The following is a 19391-nucleotide window of genomic DNA, read 5'->3' as shown; positions in this document are numbered from 1 at the left end:
GCCATAAAGAGAATTTTCGAAACTGCAATTACCATCGCTATAGTGAAAAAATAGTTCACTAGCAACTCCAGCATCCCCTTAACTTAACGATAATTCGTGAGTAAATTATAGAAATAACGCTCGTGCAGACGTAGGGATGATAGGTTAAGGGACACGATACGGCGAGACGCGCGACGTACGATGACGGGAGAAACTTTTGCGGAAGTGCTCACCTCTTCTGCAGCTAAATCTTCCGGGCGAGTCGCACGGGTACGTGGTATGCATCATAGGAACCTGACACGGGAAGCACCTACGAGTAGCGACGCACCGATCGTGCGAGCATGTCACCGCGATTTCCGCGTGTACGGACGGACGGGCTATCTCGGGCACGCTCGCGTACGTGGAGTAAAACGGCGAGTAAACGCGCAAACGCGTACACGTCGCGTACTCTTATTTGCGCGCGGAGGCGTAACGGATCTCGCGCACCCTTCGCGTATCCCTTTTCCCGGCGCGGTCGCAGCTTTTCTACGCGTAACGACACCGAGAGTCTCCGTTTCCGTCGACGGGACGCGGTCCTCGCGCGATCGACCACGAACGAAGTGTGCACGGATCAGCACCGCGCGCACCACCTGTCACACGGATTCGATAGCACGGAACATGCGTCGTGCCGATGTCACCCGGCGCTCTTCCACGCCTCCGCGGCAACGGCAGCGAATCAGCGCGCGAGTCGTCACGCGCCGGATTTTCGTACACGCGGCGCCCTCGCGCGGACGATTCCGGTACCATTCGCGCGTTGCGGCTAGCTTCAGGAAGCTCGAGAGGTTCGTTCGTCCAACCTGCACCGACTTGCACCCTTCTGCACTACTTGCGCTTACGAATGGAGAAGGAAGCGCGAGAGTGCAATTCGAACGGACTCGCTGACTTAACCTTACTTTGCGGATCGTTCTTGGAGGTTACGTAAAAGCGTTTTTGTCACCGCGAGTGACAGGAATACGTAAAATACGGAATGGATACCGAAAGGACGAGTGAGAGCGACAAGCGCAAGCCGGTGATGTTACTCGGCCGAGATATCACGAAGATTCCCTGCTTCAAAAGGAGCATGTTGAACGGCATCTACACCGGCATCGGCAGCGGCCTGGTCACGTTTCTGTTGACGAGTCGTCCAAGGCGAGCGCTGGAAGTTGCTTTGGGAGCCTACATGAGCGTCTCCCTGGTCTACTGGTGCCATTGCCGATACACATACGTGAAGCAAAAGTATCAGTTGAACGACATAAAGGCCCTTCAACAACAACAATCAGTCAACAAGGAAATCGAGGAAACAGAAGTCGAGCAGAAGGGAAAACTAGTTAACGCTTAAGAAATCCTGTTATTTAATCTTGAAAAATGTGTAAATTATATGCGATATTCATCGCATGGAACAGCCAGCTATCTTGTAACATAACAAAGATTATTATATTATTTATATGTGTAAAAAGTGTGAGAGAGTCCTAAGCTTCTTTATAACAAGTCAATACATAATACATTGTATTTGCATATATTTGATATACGACTGTTGGTTATAACGATGTATGTACATATAAAAGAACAGCTGTTGTGTAATTTAGTCATTACTGCATCAAAAGCAATTAAAAGTGTTAGCTAAGGAACGAATACTATTAGTTAGATTTTTATCATGTAACAAAGCAAATTAAGTAAAATACTTTATGTATAAAGTCTGTCTTCTATAATAAATATCTCTTTTAAACATATACACATATATATATATATATGTTTTAAATTTCCCTTGCATAAGCTAAATGAAAATAATCCATTTCAATTTATTATAAATTTTGTTTATGATAAAACTGCAAAATACGTAATAATTTCATGTATTTTAATTAATGCGTTAAAAAAATTAATCTATGTTCGAATTTAATATGTAACTTTTTCATATATTACAGAAATTTACACAGGTCTAACTGTGTTGTGCAAAAGCAAAATGATTGTACATTTTCACACGTGCAAAATATAAACAACACGCAGTACGACCTCTAAGGGGAATATATGTGAATCTCATTCCTATAATAGTACCGTGTTTTCGAAGCCACGATTACAATCTGTGCGGCTGCGGTATGAATAAAATGTGCAAATTCTAATAAAATTAACGATAATTTTAGCTCAGTTAAAATTTTACGTATGATAGATAACAATTACAAAACGAATATAATAATTCGAAATTTCGGGTAACCGTTACGATGTCTCAAAACGATACGAGCGATGATGAAACGGGTTTGCAAACGCCTCGAACGTTTCTCAAGAAGACTTGCTACAATCGTAACACTTCAGGTATGTACGTGCGCTTTATGTTGACGAGTCGTCCAAGTCCTATTCTAAGACGTAACATTTACATATTAATCACGATTTGAGTAGATAACGAAAATATTCTCAAAGTTATGCGCAGTCCGATTAGTTCATGTTCGTCCATTTCGAGTTCCGTGATATTCGGACAAATCTCCGAGGAGGTGCTCCGCGCCTGGAGTCAATTACCGGAGGCGATTCGTCTGGATCCCAGTCTGGCGGTTTTTCAGAGAGAATGCGATCGTCTCACAGAGGGCAAGTGAGTGAAGAACGTAACGCGGAAACGCGAGAAACGAGACATTTCTAACGATAATACTTTTCCAGATCTATGGATCACGCGAAGAAAGAGTGCCTGGTGGTAAACATGTCCCTTGGGACACAGCCCATAGCCAGGTAAGACGCTTGTTACGATTGCGTTAACGTAGAAACGTTAACGTGCGGTGTTAAGGGGATGCTGGAGTTGCTAGTGAACTATTTTTTCACTATAGCGATGGTAATTGCAGTTTCGAAAATTCTCTTTATTGCTTGTGCAGAATAAAAAATCCTTTTCCACGAATGAAGTATAGATAGAAAGAAAGCCCGCTCTACAGGACTTTATATTCAAAATGGAAAAAAGTTAGAAAAGACAAATGCAAGTTTTTAACTTTTTTCCATTTTGAGTAGAAAGTCCTGTAGAGCGGGCTTTCTTTCTATCTACACTTCATTTGTGGAAAAGCATTTTTTATTCTGCACAAGCAATAAAGAGAATTTTCGAAACTGCAATTACCATCGCTATAGTGAAAAAATAGTTCTCCTTAAGGAGATGCTGGAGTTGCTAGTGAACTATTTTTTCACTATAGCGATGGTAATTGCAGTTTCGAAAATTCTCTTTATGGCTTGTGCAGAATAAAAAATCCTTTTCCACGAATGAAGTATAGATAGAAAGAAAGCCCGCTCTGCAGGACTTTATATTCAAAATGGAAAAGAGTTAAAAACTTGCATTTGTCTTTTCTAACTTTTCTCCATTTTGAATATAAAGTCCTGTAGAGCGGGCTTTCTTTCTATCTATACTTCATTTGTGGAAAAGGATTTTTTATTCTGCACAAGCAATAAAGAGAATTTTCGAAACTGCAATTACCATCGCTATAGTGAAAAAATAGTTCTCCTTAAGGGGATGCTAGAGTTGCTAGTGAACTATTTTTTCACTATAGCGATGGTAATTGCAGTTTCGAAAATTCTCTTTATGGCTTGTGCAGAATAAAAAATCCTTTTCCACGAATGAAGTATAGATAGAAAGAAAGCCCGCTCTGCAGGACTTTCTACTCAAAATGGAAAAAAGTTAAAAACTTGCATTTGTCTTTTCTAACTTTTTTCCATTTTGAATATAAAGTCCTGTAGAGCGGACTTATCTATACTTCATTTGTGGAAAAGGATTTTTTATTCTGCACAAGCAATAAAGAGAATTTTCGAAACTGCAATTACCATCGCTATAGTGAAAAAATAGTTCACTAGCAACTCCAGCATCCCCTTAAGTACGGAACAAAGACAGCATGAAATGTAACTTCATTGTTCCTAGCAGAGCTCAAAGTCAGAGCAATATCGACGAAGACGGGCAGGATGTGCAGTCGTCGCAGGAGAAGCAGAAGCCGTTCTATCGCTACTTAAAGTTAATTACGCTGTGTTGCTGCTGGCTGGTATTCACGGTGAGAAACCGTCACGTGCGATCGACATCGCGGTTGTATTACTCTCACATTGATCCGTTACAGGTGATACTGATGTTTAAGAGCGAGAGAATCGACAGACTGCATCAGCTCTCTGTTTCGAGTGGAGCAATTGGCAGTATCCTTCGACGATTACTGGAGAACCGCGAAGTCTCGTCGCGCTCTCGGCAAACCTTGACTCCAGCAGAATCTCATGTAGATGCGATCGGATTTTTTCCCCTATCTAGATTTTCCTTAATAGATCAATTCAGATTACCGAGTGCCCGAGTACATTACGGGCAAACAGATCAGCGTGACTGTGGATGGATTGTTGCTGCCGTCAGCGAAGGGTGAGCAACGTGCTAATTTATCTACGTCCTATTTGATGATATGGCTGGAACTCCTGGTAAACGAGACCTGCGATACCGGTGAGCTCGCCCACGCCAACTCGTCGAATTCGAAGGTACGACTACATATCGCTAAATTTATTATATAAATTATTTATCCGTGATTAATTATTTCGTACTTACGCTCAAGACGAACACCGACTTAATCCGGCCAATTCTGAAACAGAGAAAAAAGAGCAGAGGTCACTATCAATTATTATTATTCAGTCGTAGCATAATTGTTAAACGTGCGATTGTTAGTTTCAGAACATAAGCGACGTATGGATTTTGCCCATACCGTCCGAGAATTTGCTGAGTATCCTGCCCGAACAGAGGCATCAAAGGGTCTTCAAGATAAAGAACGTCGACAGCCAGTACGTTACTTTTGCATTGCATTATTATTTGATATCTTTCGTACATTTTCTATTGCTTACATGTATGCAACTTGAGCAATGTTTGAGCTTTGCAGGATACTGTCGTGCAGCGTAATGTTCATCAAGTTACGCACAAATTCAGCGTCCAATCTTACGGTCTCTGTCGCTTACGATCTGCCGTCGACGTACACCAACGCCGGCATAGTGTACGCCGCATTAATTCTAATTTGCCTATACGTCATGATAATATTCGAGGTAATTACGCACACGCAAACAATACTTACGTTGATCTCTATCGCAATGTGAATGTAATTTTTTTTATCGAGCTCTCTAAGCGTGCTTTATTACACCTAAACGTGTCAGATTGTGCATAGAGCGCTGGCCGCCATGCTAGCAGCCACGATGTCCATCGCGATTCTGGCAATTCTGAACGAGGTAAATATATAGATATACTCCCTTATACTTCCTCGTAATTTCCGTAAGTTCCATAACAGAAATTAAATTCTTTAAGAGAAAATTAAAGAAATAGAATCCAGTGATTGTTTCCGATTTATTTAGCGACCACGTATGGATCAGGTGATCTCCTGGATAGACGTAGACACGCTGCTGCTACTCTTCTCTATGATGGTACTGGTTGCTATCATCGCTGGTACCGGCATATTCGATTGGCTGGCGGTCTACGCTTATAAAGTAAAAAAAAATAATGACTGTTCAGAGTAAAAATGTTCCTTATGAAGGTAATCCGATGAATTTTATTCACCGCGTGTCGCCAGATAACCGCCGGCAAACTGTGGCCGTTGATCATGGCTCTGTGTTTATTCACCACGTTCCTGTCGTCGTTACTGGACAACGTGACAACCGTGCTGCTAATGACTCCGGTGACCATCCGGTTGTGCGAGGTGATGCAACTGAACCCGGTCCCGATTCTCACCGCTATGGTAGTCTACTCCAACATCGGAGGCGCCATGACGCCGATCGGTGATCCGCCTAATGTCATCATCGCTTCTAATCGAGACGTTCGAAACGCGGTGAGTGCAGTTTAGCGGGAACGCGAGCGTGAATGAAACGTAACGTTCTAAAAGTATTAACAGCAATCGTCGCTTGCAGGAGGTGGACTTTGGCACGTTTTCGTTGCACATGAGCATCGGAGTGATACTGGTGTTGATCGTGGTCTCCGCGCAATTTCGCTACCTCTTCCGGAACACTGCGGTCCTCAGGTTCAACGAGCCGCAAGACGTACAGGTGCACGCATGTCACAGAAATTTGCAACTTGATCTTGACGATCCCGAGTAATTAGTCAAAGGAATTTTGTAGATTCACCGTAGCTTCGTTCGTCGTGATGTTAAGTTCGTAGAACAATAAACTACGCTCCTCCATCCTAATTTTACATTTTCGTCGCAGGAGTTGAGACACGAGATCGCCATCTGGCAACGGGCGGCAGCGAGTTTGTCCAATTACAGCAAGGACGAAAATCTCGTGAGGGAAACGTTGCTGAAGAAGGTGCAGCGTTTATTGTCGCAGCTGAAGAAGAAGTTAGTGACGGGGAGCGTGACATTGGACAAGTACAAGACTACACTCGGGGAATTGCAGGAGAAGGTGAGTTGTACGTAATGGGGTCCTCATGGTGTCCAGGCTGTCTCGTTACGTCCCATCAGCAGCAGCAGCAGCAATTTACACGTCCTCTCATGAGTATGCTCTTTTCTCTTTCAATTGCAGTATCCTATCAGGGATAAATGGTTGCTGGTGAAATCGGGATTCGTGCTGATCTTCGTCATCACGCTCTTCTTCCTGCATAGCGTGCCACGTTTGAATCTGTCCTTGGGTTGGATCGCTCTGATCGGCGTCTTGCTGCTTCTGATACTAGCCGATGGTGAGGATTTCGATGGCGTCATGGCGCGTGTCGAATGGAGCACCTTGTTGTTCTTCGCATCATTGTTCGTCCTTATGGAGGTATCCAAGAGTAAAATTCATGTCAAATTGTCACATCTACTTTAAGACAGGTTTCTTGTAATCGCACGTCAAGTCTCGTTGGATTGGAAACGGTGTTTTGAAGACTAAATATCTTAATGATGAAGAAAATTGCATTGAAATCAATTAGAAGAAAAAAAAAGAAATTTAATTAAAAACTTTCACAGGCACTCTCGCGCCTGGGCCTTATCGATTGGATCGGCAATCTAACTGAAAATTTCATTCTGTCGGTTAACGAGGAATCTCGATTAGCAGTCGCCATTCTATTGTTGCTATGGGTATCGGCATTAGCGAGTGCCTTCGTCGACAACGTGCCCCTCACTACCATGATGGTGAGGATCGCGACAAATTTGGCACAGAATCGCGAACTCGATTTGCCGATGCAGCCTCTGGTATGGGCACTGGCGTTCGGTGCTTGCATGGGAGGTAAGAAGCTTGCGAAAATCTGATAAGTCGAGAGTCGAAATAATCCGAATTGAGTACCTTGAAAATCTCGAGAATAAAAGCGTTAAAGTGAAAGCTTTAAGGAACATTATTTCAATTCATTCAATCGTCACGCGTTAAGAGATAAGGAAGGCCATGCCGTGTACGAAAAAACTGGCGTTTTCAAGTTGCGCTTCTTCTAAGATGCGCCAGCTTTTCTAGTATTTACATGGCTGAACAGTTAACGGTGTTTAAAGGAAATGGAACTTTGATTGGAGCTACCGCCAATGTTGTTTGCATGGGTATCGCGGAGCAACACGGCTACAAATTCAGCTTCATGCAGTTCTCCAAGTAAGTAAGCCAATCCATGATGTTGTCAAGTCACCTTGTAGGTAATGAAAAAAGTGTGTCACGGCCCCGGCTCTTGCCATTTTCCATCGTTACGACACGGACACTAAACACATGTCATTATCGTAACATGTTGCAGGGTAGGATTTCCCATCATGATAACGAGCACCGTAACGATAACGCTGTACTTGATGATCGCCCACGTCATCATCGGATGGAACGGAGTGGAGTGAGTTAAATATCAAAGAAACGCCAGCAAGTTATGCTCGGTGTAACGAAGGACAATATTACATACGATCAAGATCGTTTGATTCGTTTATAGTGCGATGCAATATCGCAAACACGTATTATTTTAATAGTATGCATCTTTTTATGTTTCCACATAGAATATATTTATTACGTAAAATTATAAGGAGAAACTGTGATGGCGTTTTTAATATGTAAATATTAATATTGAAAGATTAAATGTATTATATCTGTATAATTGATCTCACACATAAGTGATAAAGAATATATAAATTTCATTCCACGTGTGATAATATTAGATAATATGAATGTAAGAATACAACGATTGGCAATCTTCGTTGTAAAAGGATTGAATGATGCATAAAATACGTACACGTGCTATACAATTCGTTGAAATACCTTTATTAAAAACGAGGCTCTCTAAGAGAAGAGAACAAAATTTCAATTCCAAAGGTTGCCACGTCATGGCGGGTGTCTTAAAAATCAAATAACTTATCGTAAACTTATATACTTTATGTATCCATGTAATTATACGTCCCACAATTCAGCGTAATGCAATCGCATTCGAATCAACGTAAACATTGAAATGTCCCATTTTAATATAAATTTAATATAAATTTTAATATCCCATATAAAATTAGTACTCCTAATAATTGACAATAAATTATTGTGATGCATCGTTAAAAGGAAATTTATTAAAAATTGATTGAAATCACTAATTAGATATAAGCGTGAGCGTACGCTGAACTTGTTCGTGTTAAACCAAACGCTACCTCAGATTTGCGTATATAGCATATGAAAAAGAATTTCTTACAAGCGATAAAAAAATCTGCAGTCGCTGCAAAAATATTGTCGTATTTACAATGAATACTGTACTAATACGTAGAATGTCTAGAACAATGTTTCTGCTTCATTGTAATCCTGTTATTCGTAAGTACTACAGTCTCGGATTGCTAACTGGTCTTCTTTTATCTCTGTATAATAGAATTTTTTTGCTGTAATAAATACATAATAGAAATTATGTGCTTTTACATAAATCAAACTCCCGTGAACGGATTTAAAAAATAAGATTAGACAAGCTGCTGTTCATTTTGATTAAAATTGCTTAAAATTATTCAGACAGCGTTACACTTGGCAAAAACTTAAGACGCTATACGTTGATTGCTACATCACGAATAAAATCGGACAAAAATAATTGTCATGTTGAAGAGTTCCACAGGTATGGCAAAGGAAACAATCAATTCGACAATAACTTATCTCAAGCATGATTGGTCAATTTTACTACACAATTACACTATAGATTATATTTGTATGATTCTGATTTTATGCGATTATACAATGTTCCTGTGTAAAACCATGCTTATGCTTCACCGGGATACGAAGCGTGAACGGAAATCTGTATCTGCGTCCGTAATGCTGAATCACAAACGAACCTCGAGAAATCAGACAAAATTTAGACACTTAGCGCAGTAAAGGCATCCTTCGAGCTCGCGTAACTACCTGAGATATCTTATATGATTTTCAGTCGTTGGAACGCATGGATTTTCTATATAACACTGCTGGACTCTACTTAATACTCGAACGTACCGCCCGAAAGCACACACGAGTCAAAGCTAACTAACGAAGTGACACCCCAGTTTAGAAAACGTTCGAGGGTCCAATTAAAACAGACAGGCGATTTTGAGAAAACGCATCTCAACCGAGAATATTATGTACATGTCAATTATGTGAGAGAAACCTCTTCCTCTTAAATTCAAACGATACGAGGAGAAGCGGGACGATCAACCACGACTGGGATTAGATATGTACTGTTGCGTATATGTTTTTCCGGGCGGCGTAGCAGTCTTATATATTCGATATCCTAACGGTACAAAAAGAAAAACGCACACATTCACATCAATGTAAGAGACTTGCACCGCAAACAACATCCAGAAACGCCGAATATTGAACATCGTTAATATTGCAATTTTTCGAGTCTCGGAGTGCTCCGATGGTGATGCGCGCGAGGCGGAGAGAAGAGCAGAAGACGACGTTGCATCCTAGATGTTGCTTCCGGTGTCGCTATCCCAAAAGAAACGGCGGAAGAAGCAATTGTTCTTATATTAATTATTACAACAACAAACCATGCAGTATTAGTAGCACTTGTGGAATGCCTGTCACGAGATGGATTTGCATTTGTGTGTGCCGAGGCGTGTATTAACAAGCGTACATATGACACTCCCTCTTTCGCTCTTTCCAGAAATACTTCATCGAGAAATTGCCACGCGCTATTTACACCCTTCGCGCGTGTATGCACGCGACGAGAGACACGAAAAAGATTCCTGTATGGATATATGAATAAGTACAAATCATCTAGCTTTGATTTCAAGTACACCAATGCGCCCGGCGATCCGGTGTATCGCGCGAACGACCCGCATAATGCGCCTTTCACGTCGAACAGTTTCTCGATCTGAAGGATGTCTTGGTGAAGGTAACACGCAATAAACTGTTGCTGCTGCAAAAAAGTGATACATATTCACGGCGACGAGGTAACTGGGAGGTGTGTCTGTGTGTGTATGTGTGTCAGGATTGAATGGCATGCGTGTGCAGATAACAAACAAAGTGTAACGTTCTTAAGAACTAATTGGACTCAAAAGAGTTCTCTCGAGATCTAGGTATTATGCAGGATAGTCCACTGGGAACAAATCCACTGGATTGTTCCCGGTGAGTTATCTTGTACACCTAAACAATATATAGAAATTATTCGAGGGTGTATATATATATATATATATGTATTCGTATGTTGTATAGATGTATGTATGTACAACGGGTTCCATACACAGTGACGATTGTGTATTTCTCACAATTATTCAACGGAGTAAAAAATTCTCAATGCGGTGTGAAATAGCGCCGCACACCAGACATAACACCCAAGGCGTGCACAAGAAACTGTTAAACAGTTCGATATTTCAACAATTTAACCCTTTGCACTCAGATGTGTTACCAATAATATAATACGATCAGAAGTACATTCTTATCAAGAAGTTAACGCTTAATAAAAAAATTATTATAAATAAAAAATGATTAAGCAAAATGGTAAATGGTAAATGGATTTTGCGCCGTATCACGATGCACGAGTGGAAAGGGTTAAAAATGATGAAAAATTATTATGGCCGTATATTTGTTTGTTTTTTTACTTCATTATTATGAGTACAGGGAACATGTATAAGTTTCGGAGCATCACTTAACACGCGTACAGATCATCAATGCAAAAAATGTCTATCTTCAAAGATTTTGATGCTGTGTGATATTGCGGCGCGGTATGTTACAATAATATACGTAAACGTGTCACACAATTGAACGCAGGTGTGATGTCAACTTTTTAATTACGTAAATTACAAGTGCGATAAGGAAAAAGTATCGTGTACGATAGCCTAATAAAACAAATCTGTGATATACATTTGTTTTACAATCGATAAAAACTCCGACTTATTTCTGTGAAAATTAAATCGTTATCATTTACAATGTAAATTTTACATAATACATTTTCAGACAGAATTCGTGAGAATCTTTTAAAACAGACATTTCTCGCGACTACAAAATATACGTAAAAAAAGAACTAAGTGTAACGCAAAGCTATACCTTACAAATTACAGATCGTCTTATGTAAAACTATAAGATTCCATTTTTCCGAGCGATTCTTGCCCAATGCACAGTACATTCGTAACAAATCTGTTTATTACATATACACACTATGGCAACAACTCGCTATACTCATAGTTTTTCGGACGATTTTGTATTGTGTTCGATCAGTGCAGTGTCGTTTCTTTTTCTCTGGATGAAGTATCCCGCGACTTATATGTTCGCATTATTTCGATATATACAATTTACCTACAAAACGTACGTAACCGAGACTGATGAGTCACATCAATAAATGATTAAAACACCTCAGTACGGGTTGTACTCGGGACTGAAATGATAATAGCTAATACTCGTGAGAAGTCATCAGAACTCCTTCCGCGCGTATTGTCACGCTAAAGAAATAAACATCGATTAAAAAACGAGCGCAAGAGACATCGGAATAACAGGTAATGCCACAGAGTGCTTCTACAACGTATGCCTAATGTATTATTGCTCTTTGCACTTCTCAAAAGGTTCGAAACGCTGGTCTCCCTAGTCTAAAACTCGTGTAAAAGTCGCTTGATATCGAAACCCAACGTCAAGCCAACGTCGCAGCTTAGTAAAATACGCCTGTCACCAAACATTCGGTCGATCGCAAATCATTTCAGTTCACCGAATTAAAACGAAAGAATCGCAAAACGATCATTCCCGATTCTCTCTTCCATGTATAAATTATCATTTCGCGAATTTGTGTGTCAAGACTTCGTAAAATAGTGATGTCTATGCTATGGCGACGACTGTATTGTCATTAAAAAATATCATATTCTCACGTATGTCTGTGTATGTATGTGTGGGGAGGGAGATGGGGCGGGATAGATTTGGCAAGCATGCACGCCGATCTGGAAGATCACCTTCTTCTTCTTCTTCTTTTCGGAGAGACGACGAAATGAAAATCAACCGTATGACAACTAATGACAACTACGAGAGGACGGCTCGCAGTCTTTTCCAACGCGCCTCCCACTGGGACTTATTCCTTGCGACATTCCAATCAAACGCAAACCCGGGGCCAGCTGTACCTTTGTTTGTATAAGCAACGCTGCTGCTATGACCAAAGCCCGGATTAAAGTTGGCCAAGTCGACGGTACTTAGAATTCGCACGGCGGACGATAATCGAAGCTTACTGGCTGGGGAGCTAAATACCAGCTTGCGGCTTTGCTTACTGTTGTTGCCGGCGTCTCCAATACTGCTACAACTATTACGGTCGTTCTGTAACTGTTTTACTTTACGGGAATACTCGGCGAGGAACGATTTTGCCATAGATCATTGCCGATACGCCTGCGGCGATATGCCGTTCCCAGGAGTCACGTAGTCACCGATCATCAGGCTGGGATTCACTGGATAATGAGAAGTGTTGCCGAGGACCAGCGATTGCTGGAAAGTAACACCAAGCTGTAGCGCGAAAGTCACGCAGGCAAACGTATTGCTTTAGTTTCCGTCTCTCTTTCTCTCAAACGTCAACTTAATCAAAACTTATGTAGCGAGCTATTGCGAGAATTTTGCATAACAGGTGCGAGATGCATGCTTGCGAAAGTCGTTTCGTCCAGCGTATTATCTCGGAGAGTAAACTCTCCGTGATAGCGTGTAGCTCACTAGAAAAATGTGATTCTTTGTCAAATTGTACTTACAGTAGCGGGTGAAGTGAACATATTCGGAGTTATTCCACCGCCTATTAGTTGTGCTGCTTGTGTGCTAGTGGCCGTACCTCCAACACGACCTCGTCCCGTACTCGAGATAGAACCTGGATGAATGTTCGGTTGTCCCCCTATTACACAAAAGTTCGTACATTTCGTCTATGCATACTTGGTTGCTCAAAGTACAAAATCATTATATCATATGAAAAGGCATGTAAATCAATAATTAAGTCTGAATGAAATGCGATTTAAAACGACGAAACCTAAAACATCAATCTAACGAATTTATTTATTTTCACTGGATAAAGCAAAAGTATTATTGGTAAGCTAGACGTATCAAATTATGCGCTTGGAATTTTACATTTATCACGAAAATACCTAAAAATATTACGCAGAACGTGCATCTAACAATGAAGTAAATAAATTGTCTACTTAAAGAGATACAAGCCACCACAGAAGCAGCCTACTATAGGCGCTCAATAACAGGAGAGAGGATTTTGTATATTATTTTAAGTAAATAAAATACTTTTATATCGTCACAATGAACTTATATCTACAGAAACATCGAAAGGGAGAGAATAGAAACTGAATTTTTAAATGGGATTCAGTATAGTTGAATATTTATAAAGCCATACTACTAAAAACAAGTTTATTTACATGAGTTAGAGTCTACAAAATATGTATATATAAATTAGAGAATAATCACAAGGAACTTTTTCTTCTTTGTACAAATGTCTTCCATGACGTAGAATAATAAAATATGAGTCCGTTCTGTAAGTACCATTACAATAAAAAGGTGCAACTAATTTGATATTTACGTGTAATTAAGAATTACATCGTTTGCACGTAGAACCGGTATCTGCCCCCAAAAAATGGAAAGTAAGCTTATATTTAGTGCTTTCTTCTAAACGTTTCACTGTCCAGCTAATTGTTGCGTCTTATCCACAGGTATTCTTACTTTACAATATCCAACTTGTACACAAAGAAAATATCTCTAGACTAACGGTATCGAATAACTCCTCCCAGAGTAGTATTTTAGCATCATCTAAAAGATTTACGATAAAACATTTATAGACCACTAGATTTTCATGCCAATCGTTTAATCGCACGTCCACGTGGAAGGAGCAATTGAGACTTACTAGAGTAAAACAGTCTTTGGTAAAAGGAACATGGTTTGCAGCAACGTACAACAACAATATGCTATGTAAAGTACATGATACGTAACACAATCTACGAAAGATGGTAGACAAGGAAACTACACTTATCTTGAGCAGCACTAAAATTCACGATTTCTCATTTTGCGAGAGGACGATTATCTTTTTACTATTAAAACACTTCATATTTTAGGTACTTAATGCTTCAGATACATGGCAAGTACACAGAATGTTCGGCAAGGGAGCGTTCGCTCAATGATCACGTTAACCCTCGTACATTTTGAGACGAAAGATCTCACAAATACGTTTCACAGGGATCAGCCGAGACATCGGAGGGGGGATTCGAATTTCTGGGGCGTGATGTGGCAAGGACGTTGATTACAATATTATGTATCTTGCATATGCGGCACGTTTAATACATGTAATGATACACTGAGGAGTCAAACCAAACCTTACCTATTGCCAGCAAATTATTCGGATTTACGGTCGCGCTTGCATCCATCGAGACCTCGCCGAGACCGTTAACCGACATTCCGTTCACCATGTTCACCGCTTGTCGTGCACCCTGCGCGTCCAGAGTCGTCCAGTACGACTCGCTGGGCGAGGTGTTGTTTAAGCCAGGTGGCGGTTGTGCCGCGGCGCCTGTGTACCGGAAGTACGGATTCTTCAAATCCAAGGTATTGCTACTGCTTTCCATGTTCGTTCCTTCGAGCTTCAGGTCTATTGTTACGTCGTAGGATTGTCTGAAATGGAATGCGTGCAGTAGTAAAGTGCACATCGAGCATCAGTGCTAAAGTTAGGCTGCAGCCTAAGGGCGGACGTGTATTCACCTTTTATTTGCTATAAGAATAACTTTCCCAGAGAGCAGCTGTCCACTCTTGCAAAACAGTGGATTCTCCAGGAGGCAGCGTACTTGATACCAGTGCGTGAGAGGTTCGGTAGGAGCTGTACTCAACCAAACTTGTTGCGTTGATCCGATAAACGCTACATCGAACCAAAAAGCTAGACCGTGGCATGTACCACTCTCCAGTATATGGAAATCGACATCTATTTCTAAAGGAAAAAATAATTTGCAAAACGCTTTAGTAGAATGTACATTTTTTTCGAGTAAATTGTCTAGTGTTTTAGCACGTTGTACCCCGTACCTATTTTATGTAAATCAGTCTCATCAGCTGTTTGGAAGTCTACTATGTGCCTCACGGACTTCGCCATACATATTCTAATATCAAAAGTATCGACGATCGGCTGCCTGAAGTACTCCTTAATGGCATTGTTTCTCATGGCGGAGAGATCTACCCCGTGGAAACATGTCTGATACCAAAAATTAGCCTTATTGAACTGCTCCATGTAAAGATTTTCGTCAGAGAATGGCGCGATGTGCAGATCACCTCTGGAGGGAAACATTCTTCCGCCTGCGCATGAAAGCGATTTTATTTTATTTAAAAAAGAAAGAAAAATACGGGAAAAGTGGCATTTAAAAAGTGATGCACGAATCGTAATTGTTTCCCCGAACGTTTACCTTGAACTAGCCACTTCTTCGCGTGCAAATAAGTCTCGAGCATTCTCTCATTGTATAACATGTATCCCATAGGCTCGCTCACTATACAGTCCACGCGCTCAGGCAAGTCAATCTCCTCTATTTTGCCAGCTATGACTATTATTTTATCCGATAAATTATTAGCTGCAACTAGAAGCTCGGCGTGGTTTGCCATATTGCTTGCTTCCACCGCGTACACTTTCTTCGCGCCAGCTTGTATGGCAAAGAACGATAAGATACCAGAGCCAGCGCCCACGTCCAGCACAACCTTATCCTTAAAATCAGACAGGTTGCCGAGAATCGCTCGTTGATACGTGCTAGTCCTAATGTAATCCTGCATCATGTTCTGCTGTTGCGACAGATAGCCGTAAAACTGGAAATACTGCATCGCCGAAGATTCCTCCGTTCGTTCATTAAATGCGGATACGCCTTTTCCCATCTTGAGCTTTACTATGTGCGAGTGAAAGTTGCGAAAATCTGCGAATTAAATGTATCTTTTTCGAACTTCCGTTTCTTGAAGGTATAAATACATACTTATTGTTATGAGAACAATATATGAGTATTATTACATATATTTGTAATTATTATTGTGACAAAATATGCACTCTGATCTCTGTCACATAAAAGTTTGACACAACAATGTTTAGAAAATATTTGTAAAGGCTTGGCAAGGAACATTTCTTCTGGCTCACCTGTTTCATTAGCAAATGTAATGAGTAAACTATCTGTATCAAGTGTAAAAACGTAACTTCGAGATGATACACGAGAACATTCAGTACTGGGAGTCACTGGAAATTCCAGCAAAGTTGTTTTCTCTCTGCTGCTAACATCTGAAAACAATGTTGAAAACATTAAAATGTTTAATGATATAAACAACTCCATATAGTTGTCTTAAATTAGCTTTTATATATTTATAATATATAGATTACGGAAAAATAAGTAAAATAAGAAATGTTATTACATGTATCATATTATATTAATACATGTATCAATATTACGTTAATAAAAATAACCATAAGTGTTAAAGTTCATAAAATTATAATATACGTATATTATATCCTTGATTAAAACAGTGCAGTTACAAATCAATAATTTTCTACATTTCAGTATCATGTATCCCCATAACAACATAATATAATGTGGTAATCTTCCTCGTGCAAAATATAATAATAGCATCGCGGTATCGTGGAGCGTGTAAACGGTAGAATTTGACCTATCATCCCGGCGACTCGTTATCGCCGTTTCTGCTATTGGCGCAGTGAACAACGATGAGCAAATACGATTCACTCTACCGGCGGCCAAGAACGAAAGGATGAAAAGACGTGACTTGGCCGAAAATTGGCTGCCCGCGGATGACAAGGATTCGCGACAACAGAAGGCAATAGAAGGCGACGGACGGAACTCGAGCGGAGTGCCGGAGCCGGAGCTCGTTTCGGCGAGAGCCGTACCGAGAAGCGGCGCGGAGCGAACGAGGCGAGAAGTGTGGTTATGTTGTCCGGGTCGTGCGAATCGGTCGCGTGATCGATCAGCCGCGTCGCCGTCGACGGCCGCGTCGTCACAGACGAGCGTGTCGCCGTCGGCGAGATCGCGCCCGGGCAGGAGGGACGGCGGCGTACAGTACCTGAGACCAGTTCGACGCTGAGGCCCTGCGGGTCGTAATTGATATTGAGCGTGACCGGTTTGTTGTACTTCGGCGTGGACTGTCCATTGTTTGACAGAGTCGAGACCGCTACCGTGCGAAACGTCTTCGCCATTTTTCGCCACACCGCGTGCCAGCGCTTCCCGACGCGGTCTCTCGCTCCTTCCGTTCCTCTTCTCGCTCCTCCTCCGCCACCGTCGTCACCGTCACTACCACTACCACTGCCACTGCCACCACCACCACCACCTCCTCCTCCTCTTCGTCTGCCGGTGCCCCTACGTTACGCCACTCCTCTCCCTCTCTCTTTCTCTCTCGTGCCACCCACAGCACCTACGAGAGAAACAAAAGCGTACCGCCGCCGCCGCACGTTCGTTGCAATACTTTGAACAGGAAGGACCAACCCCCAGCCCAGGGTCACCGCTGCGCCGATGCGAAATCGCGCACTGTCGCTACCGGACGCCGCGAGGTGCCGCGAGAACTCGCAGCAGCGCCCCCGCGACGTCGCCGCCTGGACTCACCGGATACGAAGATATGCAAACTACCGCCGCCATGTTCCCTGTCTTCCGCTTATGCGCCGATCTCCGCCGATTTGGCGCCAACTTCGCGCCAGCCGGGACACTTGCGCTAGCGCTTGCCTAGCGAACTAGACGGGGAGACTAGTGCTAGGTTATGGGAAAAGAAAACAGCAACTGCAAAGTGCTATTATTGCAACAAGAATCGTTGACAATTGATTTTGTTCAATATTTTGATAAATTTGACATTTTTATCATATTGACACAATACGCACAGTGCGTGCGAAAAGATTGATCTGAAAGTTATGTTATCTTTTTATTAAGATGTTATCTTTTTATTAAGATGTTATCTTTTTATTAAGATTGTAATCTTTTAAGATTTTTTATTAAGATGTAATCTTTTCATTAAGATTGGAGAAATAGTTTTGCTTCAATCTCTATATTATCTAAAATCTTATTATAAAATTAATTTATAACAAACACACGTGCATATACTTTATATTATTATATTTTTACTGTTTTGTTATAATTAATAAGTGGAAAGCAGTCTTTCGTAATATTAAAACGTTGCAATATATAAGAGCTCGCGATACGCAAAAGACTGTTGCGACTGTTGTAAATAATTAATGTTATATACGCTTGTTCTCTCATATATTCAACAATCTCTTTGCATAAATACTGCTATGTAAGCTGCAGAGACACTGAAATCTTAATATAATTCCTTGGAGGCTTTAGTTAAATCATCCTATTATTGACTTTCTGTTCTGATTTACGTCAGCATAATTCGATGGCGAAAGCATAATATTTATTAAAGCTGACAAAATGGGAACGCTCTTCGAAAACACGTTGTAAAACGAATTATTAAAACAATGAAAATAACATTAGATTTAACGATGAAACCATCGTTTGTTCAACGACCGTGCGTTACACGACTGGCGTATTGATTTACGTATAAAATGTAACCCCAATTGTATTTCGAGAATTTTTATATTTATATATATTTCAACAGAGTCGATTCGACGAACTAGATAACAAGTACATGTGTCAAGAATCACTTGTCCAACACACTATTAGATACGCGATATTCATTTAAAAATAACTTCCCGGCAAATAAACCAGTATTAATTACTTCACGCACACATCCTCTTGTCTCAATGTTACATCATAGTCGTGTATCAATTTCCGTCTACTTAAACCCAGAAATTCCGCCAAAATTTCTAGAAGGCCGGCGGCTTGTTAATTATAATCGTGCGCTTTCAGCCGCATTTACCCGAGTATCACGGAGGATTTAGCAGCGCAAGGCTTTATCCCGGCTCCGCGGGATCGCAAAGGGTTAAATTGAAGCGCCCGTGACGCCGAAGGGTCGGAGCAGCTCTTTCGATCAGCCAGCCGCGTGAACGGGCGGCCGAAATGTCGGTTGCACACATATATGTCACGCGTGTGTGCGTGTGGTGTGTACGGATGTATATATCTATACATACACACATGCGCTCCATATTTGGCCGGCTGCGCGACGCG

The 19391-nt window shown here is 41.2% G+C and overlaps 3 protein-coding genes across 6 annotated transcripts; 2 read left to right on the top strand and 1 right to left on the bottom strand.

Moving 5' to 3' along the window:
* Positions 1-756: 756 nt before the first annotated feature.
* Positions 757-1729, top strand: LOC105277567 (cytochrome c oxidase assembly protein COX20, mitochondrial). Its single transcript, XM_011336006.3, has one exon. It carries the CDS (start codon positions 986-988, stop codon positions 1334-1336), a length of 351 nt encoding a protein of 116 aa, XP_011334308.1. The 5' UTR covers positions 757-985; the 3' UTR covers positions 1337-1729.
* Positions 1730-1839: 110 nt separating this feature from the next.
* On the top strand, positions 1840-8218 carry LOC105277591 (P protein). 2 transcript variants are annotated; one of them, XM_020030950.2, is made up of 17 exons: positions 1840-2304; positions 2410-2575; positions 2641-2709; positions 3875-3998; positions 4062-4134; positions 4268-4458; positions 4643-4755; positions 4851-5010; positions 5119-5190; positions 5314-5445; positions 5529-5783; positions 5863-5997; positions 6157-6351; positions 6472-6705; positions 6891-7149; positions 7404-7497; positions 7634-8218. In XM_020030950.2, the coding sequence occupies exons 1-17, from the start codon at positions 2214-2216 to the stop codon at positions 7725-7727; spliced, it is 2457 nt and encodes an 818-aa protein (XP_019886509.2). In that variant the 5' UTR covers positions 1840-2213; the 3' UTR covers positions 7728-8218. The 2 variants fall into 2 exon arrangements, with proteins under 2 accessions (XP_019886509.2, XP_011334356.2); XM_011336054.3 differs by having other exon boundaries at positions 3875-4134.
* LOC105277575 (histone-arginine methyltransferase CARMER) lies at positions 4494-17596 on the bottom strand. Of its 3 annotated transcripts, none has more exons than XM_011336035.3 (8): positions 17344-17595; positions 16415-16552; positions 15705-16199; positions 15331-15597; positions 15016-15238; positions 14642-14928; positions 13026-13162; positions 4494-4559 (listed from the first exon to the last, which is right to left on the bottom strand). In XM_011336035.3, the coding sequence occupies exons 1-8, from the start codon at positions 17474-17476 to the stop codon at positions 4545-4547; spliced, it is 1695 nt and encodes a 564-aa protein (XP_011334337.1). In that variant the 5' UTR covers positions 17477-17595; the 3' UTR covers positions 4494-4544. The 3 variants fall into 3 exon arrangements, with proteins under 3 accessions (XP_011334337.1, XP_011334319.1, XP_011334328.1); XM_011336017.3 differs by lacking the exon at positions 4494-4559 and adding an exon at positions 8127-12789 and having other exon boundaries at positions 17344-17596; XM_011336026.3 differs by lacking the exon at positions 4494-4559 and adding an exon at positions 8127-12771.
* Between the last annotated feature and the right edge of the window lie 1795 nt (positions 17597-19391).

Source organism: Ooceraea biroi, chromosome 11, assembly GCF_003672135.1.
Source record: "Ooceraea biroi isolate clonal line C1 chromosome 11, Obir_v5.4, whole genome shotgun sequence".
In the NCBI taxonomy this organism is placed as follows: domain Eukaryota; kingdom Metazoa; phylum Arthropoda; class Insecta; order Hymenoptera; family Formicidae; genus Ooceraea; species Ooceraea biroi.
Note: the sequence above shows the minus strand (reverse complement) of the source record. Positions and strands in the feature narration are given on the sequence as shown.